The sequence below is a fragment of the Theobroma umbraticum genome, unplaced genomic scaffold, assembly GCF_002168275.2.
Source record: "Theobroma umbraticum cultivar Fairchild unplaced genomic scaffold, ASM216827v3 scaffold_130.0, whole genome shotgun sequence".
Taxonomy (NCBI): Eukaryota; Viridiplantae; Streptophyta; class Magnoliopsida; order Malvales; family Malvaceae; genus Theobroma; species Theobroma umbraticum.
In genome coordinates, this window is record NW_018397264.1 from 7,106,782 (window position 1) to 7,125,316 (window position 18,535).

General features: G+C 34.3%; 2 protein-coding genes across 2 annotated transcripts; both read right to left on the reverse strand.

The window, feature by feature from the left end:
• Positions 1–1,298: 1,298 nt before the first annotated feature.
• LOC110422118 (DUF581 family protein, putative (DUF581)) lies at positions 1,299–2,206 on the reverse strand. The gene is made up of 2 exons (XM_021435905.2): positions 1,851–2,206; positions 1,299–1,658 (listed from the first exon to the last, which is right to left on the reverse strand). The coding sequence occupies exons 1-2, from the start codon at positions 2,087–2,089 to the stop codon at positions 1,460–1,462; spliced, it is 438 nt and encodes a 145-aa protein (XP_021291580.1). The 5' UTR covers positions 2,090–2,206; the 3' UTR covers positions 1,299–1,459.
• Positions 2,207–12,328: 10,122 nt separating this feature from the next.
• On the reverse strand, positions 12,329–14,530 carry LOC110421633 (MATE efflux family protein). Its single transcript, XM_021435269.2, has 2 exons — positions 14,247–14,530; positions 12,329–14,133 (listed from the first exon to the last, which is right to left on the reverse strand). Exons 1-2 carry the CDS (start codon positions 14,280–14,282, stop codon positions 12,658–12,660), a joined length of 1,512 nt encoding a protein of 503 aa, XP_021290944.1. The 5' UTR covers positions 14,283–14,530; the 3' UTR covers positions 12,329–12,657.
• Positions 14,531–18,535: the final 4,005 nt, after the last annotated feature.

An 18,535-nucleotide genomic window follows, 5' to 3' on the forward strand; every position in this document is an offset into this window, starting at 1 on the left:
AATAGAGAGAGAGACAAAAAACAGGGAAACATAATTATAGTAATTATACGTACAAGAGTATAGATTAAATCAATATAATTTTATTATATAAATATAATTATTAACATCAGTCAATCATTATTATTAATTTGAGTTTAAATTTTTAAAAATTATGTGATTTAAATTCAAAAAATTATTGAGTCTGTGATGTTTGAACTTAAACCTGTCACAATTGGTATCAAAACGTGAGTAGTTTAATGTAAATTATGCTGATGAGATTTTAATTGTTAAAATTTATATAAAAATTTAGGTCGATTGTTATTATCAACTTAAATTTAATTTTTAAAAATTACACGATTGAGGTTTAAAAAATTATTAAGTCAATAATACTTGAACTTGGATTTTTATTAAATCACAATACTTTCAAAATTTTTTCTTTTTTAAAATCAATAAAAATATCATACAATACACCATTCAGAATTTGAAAATTACATAATTGAGGTTTAAAAAATTATTAAATCAGTGGAACATGAACATAAATTTTTATTAAATTACGATGCTTTTAAATTTTATTCTTCTTCTAAATCATTGAAAATACCATTACGATACAAATTCAGAATTTCATAATTACATGATTAGGGTTCAAAAAGTTATTAAGCCAGAAGTACTTGCACTTGAATTTGAATTTTTATTAAATTACGATCTTGTTGATTTTATTTTATTTTTTAATAATTGAGAATATTGTAAACTACACAATTCAGAATACAGAATTTGGAAGAGGACTTGAAAGAAAAATATACAAAATTAATGATCCTTAATTGCAACTAGTATCTTCTTATGGGGACCATAAACATTGTTCCTCTCTCCAAAAGAAACTACTAATTCCTTCATTCCCTCCACAATAAAAACTAAGCGTCAGATTGGAACAATATTTAATGAAACATTGTCGTTTTGGAAGGCAACAAAGAAACACTATTCCATTGTCCCCATAAAAAACGATAACTCTTATGAGCCTTAAAACTCTTAAAAATCTGCTACTGCTACTATTAATTTTTTTAATCCGAAATTAAATCTAGTGGTTAAAATTTAATCAGGATTTGCACGTTATTTAAAGTACCGTAAATGCCCTTGACAGTCATTAAAATTCCCTCTAATCCTCCTTTTTTGTCCTTTTTTTCAGGTAAACCAAACCATGGGCTCCCATTGATTTGTTCTCTCTTAACATTTAATTCGACATTAAAAGTTGTTAGTTTATTTAATTAAATTATTCTTCGTCAAATTAAAAAACAGTCTATAAATACATGCGTTTTGGCTTAATTCAAGGAATCAAAACGATAGAGGACAGGATTGTCATTACAAAATTAGCCAAGGGTAAACTGGAAAATACAGTTGAAAAGAAAAAAATAAACAAAGGAGCAAAACCAAAAAAAAAAAAAGAAAAATCCATTTTTCCAGTTCTTGGCTTTTTTTTTTTTGTCTATCAATAAGCGAAACCACCCGCTCGGTTTCTTGCAGCTTTGCGGTGGCGAGAAGCCGAAGAAGATGAAGAAGGAGCAGAAGCCGAGGAGGTTGAAGGTTTCATGGCTGCCAAAGAACAGTTCTCTTTCTTTAAAGTCTCTTCTTCGTCCATGAAAATTTGCCTGCACCTACACTCCACGCTACAAAAAGCCCTGTCCCCTCTAACCAAAACGGAAAGACAACCCTAATCAGTTACTGACATTAATCTTCAAAACATGAAAGAACCCATGAAAGTTAATACCATAAACCATGCAGAAAGGCAAGAAGGAAAAACTGGGTCTTGCCAAGAAACAGTCAAAGGCAAAAAAGCTGGATAAACTAAAAGATCTGGAAAAAGAAAAAAAGAAACTTACTTGTACATGTAGATGTCTTTTCCAGGTAAGAGTTTCTGTTTGCAAAGATAGCATTGTTCAAGAAAAGCAGGAACCGGGTAGTTTGACTGAGAATTTGTACGAGCAGACAACAAAACACAACTCGAAGAACAAGCTTTGCCACCGCTGCTGCTGTTGTTTCTGTTGATTAACATAGTTTTCTTACTGATTATAATACTACCACTCTTTTGATTCTCCAAAACTACACTTAATCCCACCATTTTTCATTCTCTTTTCTTCTCTTTCACTGTATTTTTTTCCCCTCTCTTTACTGTGAAATATGGTTGTGGAGAGAGTGGGAGGAGACTGAGGAGAAAGAGAGGGAGGTGGGGAGGGGAGTTTGCGTTTGGTTAATGGAAATATTTTGTGAGAAAAATAAATAGACAGGGAGATAGGGGAGGAGATGTTGAGTGGGACCCACACTGCTATTAGAGAGAGCAGTATCAAGGACGATTAGCGTAGCCAACGATTTGACTTCTAGTGCTTGTTAACTGCCACGTATCCCTTACTTTAGTTTCCATTTCATTTTCTCATTTTTCCTTTTTTTTTCTTCTTATTTTGTTTGTTTCTGCTTATTTGAACGTTTATTATTTATTACTTGAATTTCTCCTCTCTTTTTTCAAATTTTAAGTTGTTATAGTGTTAAATATATATATATATATATATTTTGCTTTTGTCAAATATATTTGCATTTACATACATGTGAATCTTAAACTTTGGTCATTGAGCGAGATAAACAGTGTGACCATGGCAATCATCTCCATCCCTTCTCCCTCCTAGTGCTTTTTAAGGTCACGAAATGATTCGATCAGTTCAATTTTTTTTTTAAAGAGAGTTGGGTTAATTTTATATTCAAAATTTTTAAATTGAACCGAATGAACAAAAAAATGAACATAAACCCTATACAAAACCCAGTAAGACGTATGAAAATAAATAATTGAAAGCTTTGGGTAGTGAAAGAATATCATCACCAAACATTCAAAAAGAACACCTCAAATTGGATTAAAACTTACAACAACAGCCCATGCTTTTGGCTTAATATTGTTGCGAAAATGATGCTCTTATTCAAGAGGAAAAAACCAAAAAATAAAAAATGAAAAGGGCAAACAAAGCCCATGGAAGAACCATAAGCTATCTATATATATATACAGCCTAGCTAAATTATTGCAACAAGATAAACCCTAAAACTAACACTTAGCAAAAACAAGAAAGGAACATTAAAGGGCTACCTTTCAGGTATTTATTTTCTGAACTACCAAATGATGTGATTTTTTAATTTATTTTTGGGAGTAGGACAAGAGACAAAAAAGCAGTTATATATTTATATATTTATATATGCAACTCAAACATACCCGTCTAGGTGAAATTCTCCAATCTTCCCCACCCCACTTCATTTTCCTTGGCAAAAAAAAAAAAAGGATGGCTTTGATTTAATTTATTAATTCGACTTTGGATTAAAATATTGATGACTGCTTAATTAATTAATTAATTAATTAATCATAACCCCATAATTTGGTAGCTTTTAAGATAAGCTTATAGCAAAAAATCTTCTTGTATATTCTTACTTAATCTTGGCATGCATATGCCTCTCAATGAATTCCAATTTTTTCCAATCCATTTTTTAACCCTAAACCTATCAAAAAGCAACACATTCTTTGACATTAGAAAAGGGATTGCTTACAAGAAAACTACGAAATCTATCTCATATTTGCACTATCTTATGCTTTCATTTTCATATGCTTATCAAATAATTGATTTACAGTATTATCTTAAGTTTTGCATGATTGACTAATGACAAATGTTAATATACATACACATCAAACTCTTTCTTTTTTATTTTGGATGAATTAACTATTAATTGTTTTGTAAATATCTAGTTGTTGCAAACTTATTAATTATTAATTTTCAATAATCGATATAACATCGAGATACATATATATAAGTTTATATTTTCAACTTAAAAGAAAATCTTTATTTATATAAAGTTAAGATTCATGTAATTTTTTATTAATATAAAATTTATAATATTTTATTTTATTTAATTATGTGAGGTTCTTGTTGGCTGACTCTTTTACATATAAAAAAGAGAAAATATCTTGATTTGAGTTTATTGCGATTTTAATATTTTTTTAATATAAAATCTCATATTAATAAATAATTACATAAATATTTATATTATTTAAATGTAGCGAGTGAGTTCTCAAAATGAAAGAGGAGAAAAGTAGGTTAAAAAAAAGTGAAGACCAGATAGGCATTGTGGGACGTTAATGCGTTATGGCTCTGAAGATGGGGCTGCTTTTCGCCAGGTGGGTACTATTTAGGAACAGAAAGACGTGTCAAAGCCGTTGGATTTTACTTCTGCCTAATCTTCACCGTCCAATCCCATCATTATTTTTAAAATTTCTTTGAGGGGTGTTTGCAGTACAGAGATTCTTTACGAAAAAGCCGGCGCCGGTACAGAACCGCACTGCCCGCCACCTGTCCCGCCGTAATTAATCTTATTGTCATCAATTATTAATGCTCTTAATTAATCCTTCTCATTACTCTTTTGCTTATTAAATAAATATCTAACATTTTTAACTTTTTATATTATAAATTTATTTTTCACAATTTTTATTAATTTTACACATTAAAAAGAATTAAATATTTAATAAAAAATCCATATATTAATATAAAATACATCAAAATCAAAATTCTAATTTTAATTTTCACAAAAGTAAAAAAAATAACAAAAATATATGTGAGTGTAATTAGACAAAAAAATCGAATTTTAAGATTTTGAAAAGGGATTAACTTATCGAGGAAATTTATTATTATTTTTTATGACAAGTTAAACCAAAACATATATATTGAGAGTTGAAACCTAAACTTTAGATTATTCCAGGCGAAAAAGAAGATAAAATCCAATAAATATCTTTACCTTCATTAAATTGGTAGGCCATTGCCTACATTTAGTCCAACAAATAATGGTAGGTACATAAATGAAATTAATGAATCATGAACATTCATAGGATCCTCGTAACATTTTTTTGACTGACTTTGTACCATTTGATTTAATGATTCTAAATATACTATGAGAAAACAATCAATCACCCCCAACAACTATTTGTTGCTGGTTTTAAGTTCCAAGACTAATTTTCATAAAGAAAGGTATAAATGAGTAAATTTCATAGATAGTCATTAAATTGATGTCCCCAAACTTTAATTTGTCTCAATTTAATTATTAAATTTTTAAAATCTATATCATAAACGATTTCATCTAAATAAATGATAATATAGTAATATGATAACCGCCGCTTGAACAATCATGTTATTTAAAAAATTTTATGTTAATTTATTTTCGTGATTAGTTTTTCTTCTTTTATATTTTTGTTATATGCTTTTGTTAGAATGAAAAATCTAGGAAAATAATGGGAAAAAATAAATTTTTTAAATAACATAACTATTTGAATAATTACTTATATCATTGTTTCATCATTAATTTCAATCGAATTTGTTTAAAGGTAACTATATTGGGTACAATTTAAAAAGTTCAAATAATCAAATTAGGATAAATTGAAGTTCAATGAATAAAGTGACCATGTAAGAAATCTATTCAAATATTTTAGATTTATATATAATAATAAAGATAAATTTATAAGCATGATAATGACAAAATAAGCATATGCGAGGTCTACCAAATATTTCATTCTTGCTTTTAAAAATTCCAATAACATAATATGATTCTCTCTTCCTTTTTTTCTTTTATATATCTATATATATATATTTAGCTTTCATTCATGCACTTTAAGATGAGAAAGAGAATTGTTACTATGTAGTATTTATTTATTATATTTCCATTCATGCACTTAAAAGATGAGACAAAGGGAAAACAATGGGGGAATTTAGTTATTTATTTATTGTTAGTTTACTTTCAAAAACAAGACAAAGAGGAAACAAATGGTATTGTTTGCCTTGGAGGTCCAAATTTTTTACTTGCAACAAACAAAGTCAGTCGGGTCCCATGCTTGATTGACAAATTTGCTTGGAGGGATTGAATCATGGAAGAGCCTTCGGGCCACGTTTGCATGCTTGAGAATGATAGAGCGTGGGGGGGCTCCCAGGGCGAAAACCAAATCAATGGAATCATGGCCCATTCTTGACGTTGACATGACATGTCTCGTTAGATAAACATCGATCGTTTTAAGTTAGGGTTTATATTTGATGTATTATTGTTTAATTAATAAATGAGTTTAAAAGTTTTGAAATTTTTTTGAATGTTTAAGTGATGGTGTGTATATGTATAGTAAATAGCTTCAAAATTTTATATAACAAGGTGATTAAAGAATAAGTATAAAAAATTATGAATTTAATTAATGATTTGATTTAGAATAAAAAGTAAAAATTGAGAGATAGTGACTGTTTGAGTCCCGTCACCACCTTCAGTTCGACCCTATATATGTACATTGATAATATATTGCATGTAATTCCTAATTGCAGTCAACCTTTTGTGATAGGGTTTGAAGCAAAGCAAACAAGAGAAGGAACAAACAAGTCCTTGGGGTGATGGCGACTGGGCAAGAAATTGTCTAAGATACTTGCGTTGGAACTAAAAAGGAACATAAAGTTTGGGAACAAACTTTAAAAAAAAAAAAAAGGAAAAAGTGATGGAGATGTTTGAGAGAGAAAAAAGATAAATAATTAGGGTTGTTGGGGGGCATTTTTCAAGAAATAAAGTACCATCTAAAGATTAATAATTAGGGTTAATTAACTTTGTGATTCACTACATGGAATCAATTCCATTGGGATTTAATTATGAATCCTAAAGAAGGTGCTAGTGTCTTTAAAATAAGAAAAAAAAGAAAAGGTTTGTTCAAACCCCATGTAAATCATGAGACAAGGCTTTAATCTTTACATTAATGCATAAACATTTTACTATTTTTTATCCTATAAATTTCAGTTTACGTCTTTCAAAACTCAAAGTTTTTTATTAGAGAATTTTTAATTCTAATCGATTAAATGGGTCTATCGGATCGTATTTATGAGTTCCAAAACCATCATAACTAAACATATTTAAAATCATGAATAAAAAAATGAGAAAAATAAGGATGAATTAACCTATATATAGACAAATCTAAAACAATAGCAACTATTTTTTTAAACTATCACTAGACCAACCTAGATAGTAAACAATTAACTTGAACATGGATAGCTTGGTGTAGATTCATTAACTAGATCAACATCCTCAATAATAAATCTTCTATAATTCATTAAATTTTTTAATGTAAACTCTAAGTTTAAAGAGGTACATCTAAACATTTAATTCATTAGTTAGTATATGATTTTACTTAAAAAGTAAAATTTAAATCCTCTTTCTCAATTAAAAAAAAATGATTTGCATCGCATCAAATTCTAAAATGCTTATGTTACTTCTTTGATTGTTGTAACTTTGGTAGATAAATTATGAAAAAAAAAGCTTTAATATATAGGAATAGTCTATCATGGTTGTATTAATTTCAAAAAAAAATATTTTTGGCTATGAAAAAGGAAAAGGGAAAAAAGAAACGCGATATTCATCCCGGAAAAAGAAATATCAAAAGAGTTATTCAAAAAAATCATCTTTTATGAAATTTAATTAAGAGAACAATAGAAGCTAGTTTGGTTTAAATAATTACTTTTTTTCCTTTATAAAAGTATAAATTGTTAGGTAGAGATTCAAGAATAACTTTAATTTAATCTTTGACAAGAGAATTCCCTTAATTTAATCTTTAAATGATATTCCCATTTCCAAAAAAAACAAAGGATTCCCTTGATTTGGTGTTGTATCTTCCTCCATTTGTTGAAATAACATCTTGTAATGTAGCTAAAATATCTTTTATTGTGCAAATCCACTTCAACTTTTTTTTTTCTTTTTCTTCATAAAGATCAATTTTGTCAATTTTTGGAGACAAACACGTGATAAACTTCAAACCTTAAACCTTAATTAATTTGTTGGATGAGCCCATTTTGTGAGTTAAGTATGGCCCAAAATGTCAATGTAGATTCATGGATCACAAAGGTACGCCCATTCCATGATGGGCTTTTGAGGCCCATGAATGCTTTGAGTGAGTGTCCAAAGAGTTGATTGCTTGCCCAAGCACTCAAGCAATTCTGCATCAGGCCCAACCCAATTTCTATTCCTTTGTTTGTTTTTTTTTTGTCACACTTGTTTAAGTTTTCAAAATTTGTGAGGCGAAATACTAGTCAATGGATACAATTGGGCAACATGTCATTGCAGTAAGACATAATATGGAGCAATTGTCTTCAAAGAATAGTTAAAGCCATGAAATCTATGGGACAGGATAGAGTGCTGTAATATCATACTGATAAAGATAGTTTGAAGTCATTACAATTAATTAAAGATAAGTACAATATTTGAAATTCAATCTATGATCAAGTCTAAAAAGAAATAAGTTTATAACTCTTTGCTATAGTCGCAGAGAGTCCTGCAAAGAGGCTTGAGAAAGTTGAGAAGATATAGTTTTTGATCTCCTTTAAATTGCAATTAGTTTTGTATCAAAATATAAAAGTGAAGGGTCACCCATAGCTAAAAACTGTACCAGAGTGGAAGGAAACAATCAACATCGAGGCCCTGATTTTCGTCTTTCTTTTATGGGCCAGTGAGACTTCACTTTCCATTTTTACTTTTTGATGAAAGCTCATTAACACTGAAACTGGGGAAAAAAAAGGATAAAACAACAACGTACTCTGTTGCATCAGGGGGACAGAAAACAAAAGAGGGGTACGCCGTCACTTTCAGTGTTGTTTACGTAGTGGTTTATCAGTTTAGGGGTCGTGGAAGGCTCTTACAATGAGAGAGCATATACCCTTTTTACCATGTTCCACAAGGCAGCAACTATCCCATCTGAGGCAAGAAGAGCACCTTTTCCATCCCTACCAAACCCAAGAAACCAAAATGGGTTTTTGGTTTTTCTTTTTTTCCAATTTCCATGGTCAACCTCGCATTTCCCCACGTTCTCTCTTTCCCTGTCCCCTTGGCTTGGCCTCTGGCTTGGAAAAAGAAAAACCCAATGTTTGTCATCACTTTGCCATCTCAAAAGCCTTATCTCAGAATCTTCAATTCAATTTCAGCACATGCCTCACAAGGAGAGAGAGGGAGAGAGATGGATATATGTAAAAGAAAGGATTGTACAAAGATTACAGACAGACATGTGCTACTCCATGCATGCAGGTAATTAGGCCTTGCACATGCAATTCCCCACAAATCCACTTGAAGAAAATCTAGAAGTTGGATAAAAAAGATCCCCCGAATTGCCTTCCTTTTTTGGGATATTAATTTCTTTTGGGGGGCGTTGGATGGTGACTTGAAAAATATCCTTGGCAGATTCTCTGGTTGTCTGTCGTTTTCGTTTACCTAATGGTGCATTGTTGGACTTGGACCAGACCTCGCCGCCCGGTTTAGAGCTGTAGCTTCTAAGTCTTCCTAATCCTAAGCACTGGTGAACGACCGTACCTATGTAGTCCAATCTCCACTGCCTGCCCGCACCATACAAAAGTTAGCCAACCCCAGTACTGTTTTTTGTCTGCTCCATTTCACCTCAATTGTTCCAATCATCTTTTCCGAGGGAATCTTTGATCAACATGCAGCTTGCAAGTTGCAACTACACATGCTGTTACATGTAAATAGTTGGGAGAAGCAGATCATCTTTGAAAATTTAGGACTTCACCCCAATATATTTTTGGCCATGCTAATTACGAGTTGGAAGCTTATTGGGTACTAAAAACTTTCCCTAAAACGTGTTGAAATGAAGTACTAGATTGCAGTGTGAGTAGAGGGGGAAGACTAGAGAAAGCTTTTATCCATACATGGAAACAAGGTTGGCAAAACAGAAAGTGATACATTCGTCAGTTTGACAGTTCGGCCGCCATTGTCTTTAATCCGGGACCATACCAAATCATCTTCATCAGCCAAAAGGGTTTACTGTAATTGATCAGTTCAAGTCAATGTCAAAATCATTTTCATCAACAAGCATCTCTCAGTCACTAGCATCATCACATCCTGTTTTCCATAGACGAAATTAGTTTCCACAACAATGCTAGCTCTTGCTTGCATGATCAATTGATTCCATGAGGAAAAGATCATCTTGTTCCAAGCATATTTAAATGCTCCTTTTCTCTTTGTCTAACCTTGTAAAATAGAGATAGTGACAAAATATTCCTCGAAAAGTTTGGTAGGACTAGCTAGGATGGAGAATAAGAGGAAAATTTCACACCACACCCAAGATTCAAATTTTCCACTATACCTAAGCGTTTTCCTTTGGTTTTACTTTTTCACCATGTTTGTACTTTTCAAGAATTGGAGGTTAGTATTTGGTCTAATGCATGGTTCTTGTATCAGAACAAAATTAAGAAAAGCTGCTGCCTCCCCTTTGCTTCAAATAATGTATTCTAACCCAATTTCTTTAATATTTTGTCCTTGTTTATTTCTTTTTTTTTGGCAGAGGGGGGAAGAAGGTATTGGGTGTTTTGCCAGAGGGGGGAAGAAGGTATTGGGTGTTTTGGCAGAGGGGGGAAGAAGGTATTGGGTGTTTAATATGATGTCATTTTCAGATGCCATGCACAATACGTCATGAACCATGCAAGTAAAACTTGATTCTACAAAATATGGTGGTCCATCTGTAACAAATGAAGGAAACACCGTCACGTTATCTCCTGGATGTGATAGTTTTATATCCTTGAATTCCATTGCCAAGCTCGAGCCTGGTCAGCCTGGTCCCTTGGGCAAGCCACTGTGAACTTGCTTTTTCATTATTTGGACAAGAACCTGTAGGCAGTATCTGTGCTACTGTTTCGTACCAGAATCTCAATTTCAAAAACGAGCCAGTTTGATTCGAGTTAAGATGAGAAAAGACAAGCACAAATGTCCGGAAAGCAAGCAATACAAAAAAATTATGAACGGGCATGACAAAATAATTACAGTGGAACTCTTGTTCTTGTTTCTTTTTTAATCATATTTTTGCTTATGGCGTTTTGCATACAATCATTTTCCATATGGTTTCAGCAACGGAAGTCATTTTCATTAGCTGTAGAAATGGCCGAGAAAAATGGATGGTTTCCAACTTCATTATTGCAAAGGATATTTGGCTTGGACAGACTAATTCTTGTGAAGTCATATCAGTATCATTGTGAAATAGTAATATTTTGAGAGGTTGATATGCTTTGGGTATCGTTAGCTTCAACATTATGGAACTTGTTTGTTCCTATTTTTTTTTCCATTGGACCGCCGGCTTTGATGCTTCTATCACGCAATCTTGACTGCAAATCAGAGGGCAAGAACCATGGTTAACGGAAGAACTGATTCGAACTCATGCTTTGAAATTTTGAAACATTCTAACTTGTAGCAAGTTTTGTCGACAGAGATCTTTTACAACTACCCTCCCACACGGTGCTGATTCTTCATGGTCATGATCACGACCCCCCCCTTTTTCTTTCCTCTTCAGCAGAAATGTTGGACCACGCAAAAAATTCCTTGGATTCAAAAGAGGAAAAAAGGAGAAAATTAGGTGGCATAAAGTTTTCCTGCTTCGACTAACAACAATCTTCAGGCTAATTTTATACATTAGGTGGTTCAAATAACATGATAATCCGAACATGGTAGCTGGATTCAGTGTATGGTCTTGAATCAGACCAACCTTTTGACAGTTTGAGAGTTTCTGATACATGGAGTTTGAACCAGAAGAAATCAATGCAAAAAACCAATTAACAAATCGCCAGTAAGAGAAAGTGTGCTGCTCAATACAGTCCCGTGAGGACCACTGATTTACCAAAGTCTTAAAGGTAGTAATTCTTTTTAAGACAACTTTTTTAGCATGCAGGAAAGTTAAAATTTGTGAGAGAATAAGCCTAGTCTACAATTTCTACCATTGTTTAGGGGGCGGCATTGATCATGCAATGAGGTGAAAAATTTTCCATTCTGCAGATTAAAAAGCAGTGTAGACATTGATGTTTAAGTTCTTCTTGTTTGATATAACGAAGAATACTGTTTCTATGTACTGGGTGAGCTCACTTGTCCAACCTGACCAGACATGCACATGCTGCACATGAGTGCCAGCGAATGACAGGGGACTTCCCTGTACATTCTGATGTTAGGCCCCCTGGCTAGGTGGTTTGCTATTTCGGTGTCAGCCTATCAGGGTTGAGCTCTTTGGGGGTTTAAGCTTTATTAATTTATTTTTGTATATGGAAAGATTTTGGAGGAATATAATCCTGGAAAGGAGAAAAGGCTCTGTAGTTTCATCACTGGGTTAACAAACTTCTCCTAATCATTTTGGATTATCTGTACTATTAATAGTGATTGCAAGTACTCCTTTTTTGGTTATTTTTTCTTCTTTTCACAAAGATGGAAAATTTCAGTGCCCTTATTGGTTAAGTATGATTACTATGGAAAAGCTGGAAAAGAACAGAAAAGAGAGAGAATGCGATGAGAAGAGAAATTGAACAAGAGTTCATATATAGTTGCTGCAATCCCATGCTGAATCTGTCTAGCTAACATACTGATATTTCCGTTCTCATAATCAGCATTATTTGATATACAAAGTTGCATGGTCTAGAGGCCGAAGATCAGTAGGAAACTGAAGTTTAAAAAAGGATATTAGTGGGGACAGAGAAAGAAGAAAAGACAAAACAAACAGGTAAATGTATAACATGAGTTGGAAATAATAATGAAGATGGAAAAGTGTAGTTTGAATTTGTCCTGTTAAAGGGGCGTATTTTTGTGTATGTTTCCTTGATCCACGAAAAATTTTCTCTATCACTTTTCAGGATCCATTCCTTCGAGAAATGCGATCCCTTCTTCACACTTCACTATTTGGTCTGCATGTGGCAAATGGTTACATTTGCCCACCAAGTCCTTGGCCTTCAACGACTCTCTCTCCCAATCAGTCTTGAACACCACTGTTAAGATGGAGACTACGCATGCAATCTGAGCAGCTAGCAGCCCGTAACAGAGCCCCACGAACCCTAGTCCCCAAGCAAAGCCTAGGACTATTGCCAATGGCGCACCTACCAAGTAAAACGAGTAAAAGTTTATGGTTGCCCCAATCCCGGGCCTAGCACTTCCTCTAAGAATCCCACAGCTTGTGGTCTGTGGACAATTTGCTAGCTCACATAATCCAATTATGGGTAGTACAATCATGGTTAGCTCAAGAACCTCATTATCATTGGTGAAAATCCGTCCCCATGCTTCTCTGCCCAATATGGTCAATAACAATCCAAAAAAGGAGGTCAACAGGGCTAGGCCTATGGCTACCACCGTAGCCAGCCGTGCCCTGCTCGGCCTCCCTGCTCCGAGCTCATTGCCGACGCGGGTTGAGGCGGATGCGCTGAGTGCTGTTGGCAATGTGTACATGAGAGAAGTTGTTTGTATCACTATAGCAGATGTTGCCAGAGCGACGCGGGGGTTGGATAAATACCCTGATAGAATTGTCATAAACTCGTACCACCACCACTCTAAGCAAACGGCAATGCAGCTTGGTATTGCCAGTCGAAGTAGAACTCCCCATTCCTCCCCTAATAGAGCAGCTGAAGAAGGTGGCAGTAATGGTGGTGGTGACAATGGCGTGCGTAGCGATGAGTTCTCCTCGGGGGTACGAGTACTACTGCGAGTGTAGAACATGTAACAAAGAAGGAAGAAAAGGGTGTTGAAATTGGTGATGAAGGTGGAAATTGCTATTCCAGGGACGCCTAGACGTAAAGTGAAGGACAAGAGAATTGTGATAGGGAGATGAAAAATGGTTGAAACCAAGGTGGACCACATTAAAGGCCAAGTTGTCCCTTTGCTCCGCAAGTAAATACGTAGAGGGTGAAGAAGGCTGTTCGCTATGAGATCCGGGATTGCGTACCGGCAGTAAAGGCTTGCAACTTTGGTTATATCAGGGTTTTGATTGATGCTAAGCATGAGAGGTTCAAGGTTAAACCATATCAAGCCAATAAGTATTGAAGCAAGTAGTAGCATTAGAATGGTTCTTTGCAAAGTGAGAGATGCCACCGTTAGATTTCTTGAACCAAAAGCTTGGCTGCAAAGGGACTCCATGCCGGTGGCAAGGCCTGATAAGACTGAGTAGCCACTGATGTTTGTGAAACCGATAGCTAAGGCCCCACCAGCAAGCTCAAGGCTGCCCAGCCTTCCCATGCACACAACTAAGATCATGTTCCTCAGATATCCCACCAAGCTCATAGCTGCTATGGGGAAGCCTATATCAGTTATTCTCTTTAGCTCCTCCATCACCTAATAGACAGGAAACACAAAAGTCAAGCTCTCCATTAGAATGTAACAAAAAAAAAATCCTTCTTCTAGTGATATTGAGAAGACTCTATGGAGGATTGTCTAAGATTTTATACCTCTGGCATTGTCGGGTACTTTTGATGAGATTCCATTGCCTTAACCAGATCTTTTTTTTCTTTCTCCTGCCGCTTGTTTTCTTGTTTGCTGTGTGTGATCCGAGTAGATAGAGAGCAATATGGCTGATCACTCTTTGCTGGTGAAGCAAACACATACGAGTGAAAAAGTGAGTAAGAAAGAGAAAATGAGGAAACTAAGAGAAAGAGAGAGAGAGAGAGAGAGAGAGAGATGTCAAATTGAGTGGGAGAAATGCATGGGGAAAGAGCCTTTTATAAGATGGTGTGGGGAGAGCGTGGGGCAGAGCACGGATTGTTGAGTGTTTGTATAGCATTTGCTCTGCCTTAAAAGCGCATAAACAAAGGTACAATCGCATACTGCAATTTCATAGTCAATGGTGATGTAAAACATGCATTGAAAAACCTTATTTTAACCGTGCGATATATAGCAGCATGTTCCCGAAGCCAGTACTGTTCCAATCACGTTTGTCATTTTCCCTAGAAAATGGAAACATATCCACTTTCCATCCCGGAAAAATCATGCAGGACTGTTAAGTTTACCCGAATCTATCTGCACGTGAGATAATTGAAAAACAATTGGTGGCTGGCATTGCTTATCACCACATTGGTGTGTTCGATTGGATATAGTTCCATTCTCTTCCTTTATGTCGTCCTCAACCCCCGAAAAGCGTCCATTAATGTTAATCACCTGCTTAGCCATTGATGCTAATTCATCTTCCCCACTGCCCCTTAACCCTTTTTTGTTAGGTCCTATTCCATAGCAAGTTCTTGCTATTTCAAGACAATTCTTATGGTATTTGCAGATGACCATACATCAAAAGGAAGAAGCTTGGAAATGCGATTTAATTACTTTTTGTTAATACAAGAAAGATATTACGATTAGTGGGAACCTTTGGGGGCAGAGAGGGGGTGGGGGGGGATTGTATCTCGATAATATCCTTCCATTGTTGGTATCAGGTCATCTTGTCAATGTCCATTATCGCTAGGGCCTTGAAATGAAGGATCAAGAGGGGTTGTGGTTCTGCGTCCACATCAAGAAACAGAGTAAGAAAAATAAAAATAAAGAAATTGGTTTGTATTGGAAGCAAAAGGCTCTTTTCCCACATGTTTCCCCCAAGTATCTTTCGATGCATCCAAAACCAAAGGACCTTGAACCTTCCACGTTCCCAATTGGAGCACGCCCCTTGTCTTTTAAAGGTACTACAACATCCCCCCTTTCTATATCATCCCCTCCCCCCTCATTTTTCCCTCTTCCCTTAAACCCTTCACTGTCTTCCTTATAAAAATCATTACGCGTGCTATAGCTATATAGAAAACCAAGCACGACTCTCTTCTTTTATACTTCAATTGATATTTTAAAAAGTTTAAATTATTCGTCCCACAGATGTAAAACAATAAGATGAATTATTCTACTAATATATATTTCAGACTGTAAATGAATTGATTGATGAACTTGTCAAGAATGACATTTTTCGTTAATCGAAATTGTGTCTCCTTGGTACCCATATTCATAGAATCCCTTGTTTTATAGGAGAGAAAGATTAAACCAGTACTCATCAATTTATTTTCTTTAGGTTCTCTGCTCCTATTGTCAAAAGTGTATAGTCTCCTGTTGGACTATAACTCTCTAGAAAAGCTTCTCTCAGGTTCAAAGAAATGCTAAAACCTCTCTGAAAATAAAAAAATTAAAGAATAGGACCAACTACTATTTGTTTCATAAATTTTGTTTTCAATTTTGGAGTAATTTAATGATGTTTCTTTATCATCCTGCGCAATGAACAATTGAGAAATATAACATGTTTTTCGGATTGTAAATAAATTGGCAGATGAACTTGTCAAAAATTTCGTCTTTTGTTAACGGAAGTTGTTCCTTGTCGGTATCCAGGATTTGCACAATCCCTTGTCTTTGGATTCTTTAGATTCTCTGCTCCTATTGTCAAAAAATGCATACTCTCCTATAAGGCTAGAACTCTCTGGAAAAGCTTCTCTCAGGTTCAAAGTAATGGTAAAACCACTCTCTGAAAATAAGAGGTTCCCCTTTTTCTTTTCAAACGTTTCTACGTATTACCAAGACCTAATTCCCAATGGGAAAAAAGCCAAGCTTTCCCCTAGATATTTTCTCCAAGGTTTCACTATTCTCGCGCCTAGCTTTCTCTCCCAATTAATGCATAGAAAAGCAAGCTTTCTTCTCTCCCCATATGCATGAGGTGTAGCCGGTGATATGAAGGAATGGATCAAACACTAACTATAAGGAAAACAGTCGATTGTCACACTTGGACGAAACCATGCATGTGCTATCTAGTTACACCAAATGGCTTAAAAGGAATCAATCCTCAAATCGACAATTATTATTTCACCCACTTCAGGTAACCCTGTCGACAAAATGCATTTCAATTTTCAATAAAGCTTTGTTTTTTCTTTTTATCTTTTTTTTCTCCTTGTCTAAGATGGGATTTCGTACCTTCCTTAGCCAATGCCATGCAAACAGATATTGTGCGTGGGGGGTTGATGAGAGAGACCTGGTTGTTAGAAGGGAACAAATCCAAAGGTCACATCCCCAATTAATATGTCTTTGATCACCTTTTGTTATTACCATGACGCTATGTCTTTGGTCTAGTAAGTACATGGTCTTAACATAAATTTTTTGTCTGCGTTTAGAGTCCCCTTTGATCTTTTTTTTTTATAATTTTATAATTTTACAGTCACGTACGTGTTTAGTTCGATATTTTATGTAAAATTATAAGTAAAATTTAAACTAAACATTAAGTGAGAACATGAGACTCCTATTTGCTTATTTTCTTTGTATGCAAGAACTCGAACAAGTCGACAAACCTATCTCCCACTTTTGATTGTTGAGGCTGGGAATTGGCATAGTGCCAAAGGAGAGTACTCTTCTTTCCACCGATTCCACGAATGGTTTTCAAAGTAGAAACCCCATTTCGTCTGTTTAGATAAATTCATGCGGGAAAAGTCATCAGAAGCCAATCAGCTTACAGATCCCATTATCTCAGTCTAAAAGCTCAAGCACCTATTCCATTATACTCTCTCACACACCAGAGTTGACATTTGGGGTACCATTCTTCCGTGACCCACAAATGTATGTTGGTTGCTTTGCTTGCACAATCTCTTTTAGGTCGGAAAGCACATATGCATGCTAGAGAAGCTAAATAAAAAATCTGGTAAAATCTACAAAGAAAACTGGTAATGCTAGGGTTAGTAAGAGTCCCAAGTTCAAAATCAAAGTTGAGAGAACGGTTAAAAAGAGATCGAGAAAATCGAAAAAGTTACTCGTCGTAATATTTTAACTTTAACCAATCCATTAATTAATGAACGAGTTTGTTCTTTTTTTTTTTTAATATTATTAAAGGATCGGACAAAGCTAAAGATTTTGACATTGTTGGGGTAATAATCCATGGTGGGGGACCCTTGAGTTTGACATTTCTTACTAGATATAGCACTTAATACCTTTTGGTTCACGTTAGTCAACTTGCTTTTCATCTATTTAAACCCTAATATGATGGAAAATCATAGTGGAGAGAATCTCTTTCACCTGGATTGTCCACATTTTCTGGTCTGTTCACAAACATATTGCAATTTCTACAGGCGGATCTTTGTGTGTCAAGAAGGCAAGATATTGTTGTGCTACAAGAATTTTGACCGTATCCCCCTGCTCCCTAGGACTATATATATATATATATATATATATATATATATATATATATATATATATATATGTGCATGTATGGAAACAGCTTTTGTTGTTTTCAAAACAGAGACAGTGGTACATAAAGTGGCTTAATTGCCTCCGTTTCTTTTTGGACTTCCTCATATTCCCTGATTGACAGTGGATTAAGGAAGGTTTTTTCTCAAGAAAAAGTCTCTTAGGGTCAATTCAGATTAATATTGTTGAAGGGAATCTTTTGGAACAATCGACTTTGATTCTTATTTTTCATTTTATTTTAATATTTTAATTTATCATATAATTTCACGTGATGAAATTTTAACGTAAAATCTTCGATTGATGAGGATATGTATCAATAATAGTATACAATGACACTATCTTTATTAATGAAATAATTAGTTAATTAGGTTTTAGAAAACGATTTCATGGGTCCAAAATTTTCTTTTGGAAGCATTATCCCAACAATATTAACGATTGTTTGTTGAAGCATTGCTTTCAAGAATATGTATATTTTAAGTGCTTCAAGGCTTCAGCAAATCAACCAAAGTAAAGGAAAAAGAAACAAAGGGGGGGTCAAAAGATCAATAAA

Coding starts and splice junctions, on each gene's coding strand:
- LOC110422118 (XM_021435905.2), bottom strand. CDS start 2,089: ATGGTGGGATTAAGTGTAGTTTTGGAGAATCAAAAGAGTGGTAGTATT. Junction 1,659..1,850: donor AAAGACATCTACATGTACAA/GTAAGTTTCTTT, acceptor CGTTTTGGTTAG/AGGGGACAGGGCTTTTTGTA.
- LOC110421633 (XM_021435269.2), bottom strand. CDS start 14,282: ATGGAATCTCATCAAAAGTACCCGACAATGCCAGAG. Junction 14,134..14,246: donor AGTACCCGACAATGCCAGAG/GTATAAAATCTT, acceptor CCTGTCTATTAG/GTGATGGAGGAGCTAAAGAG.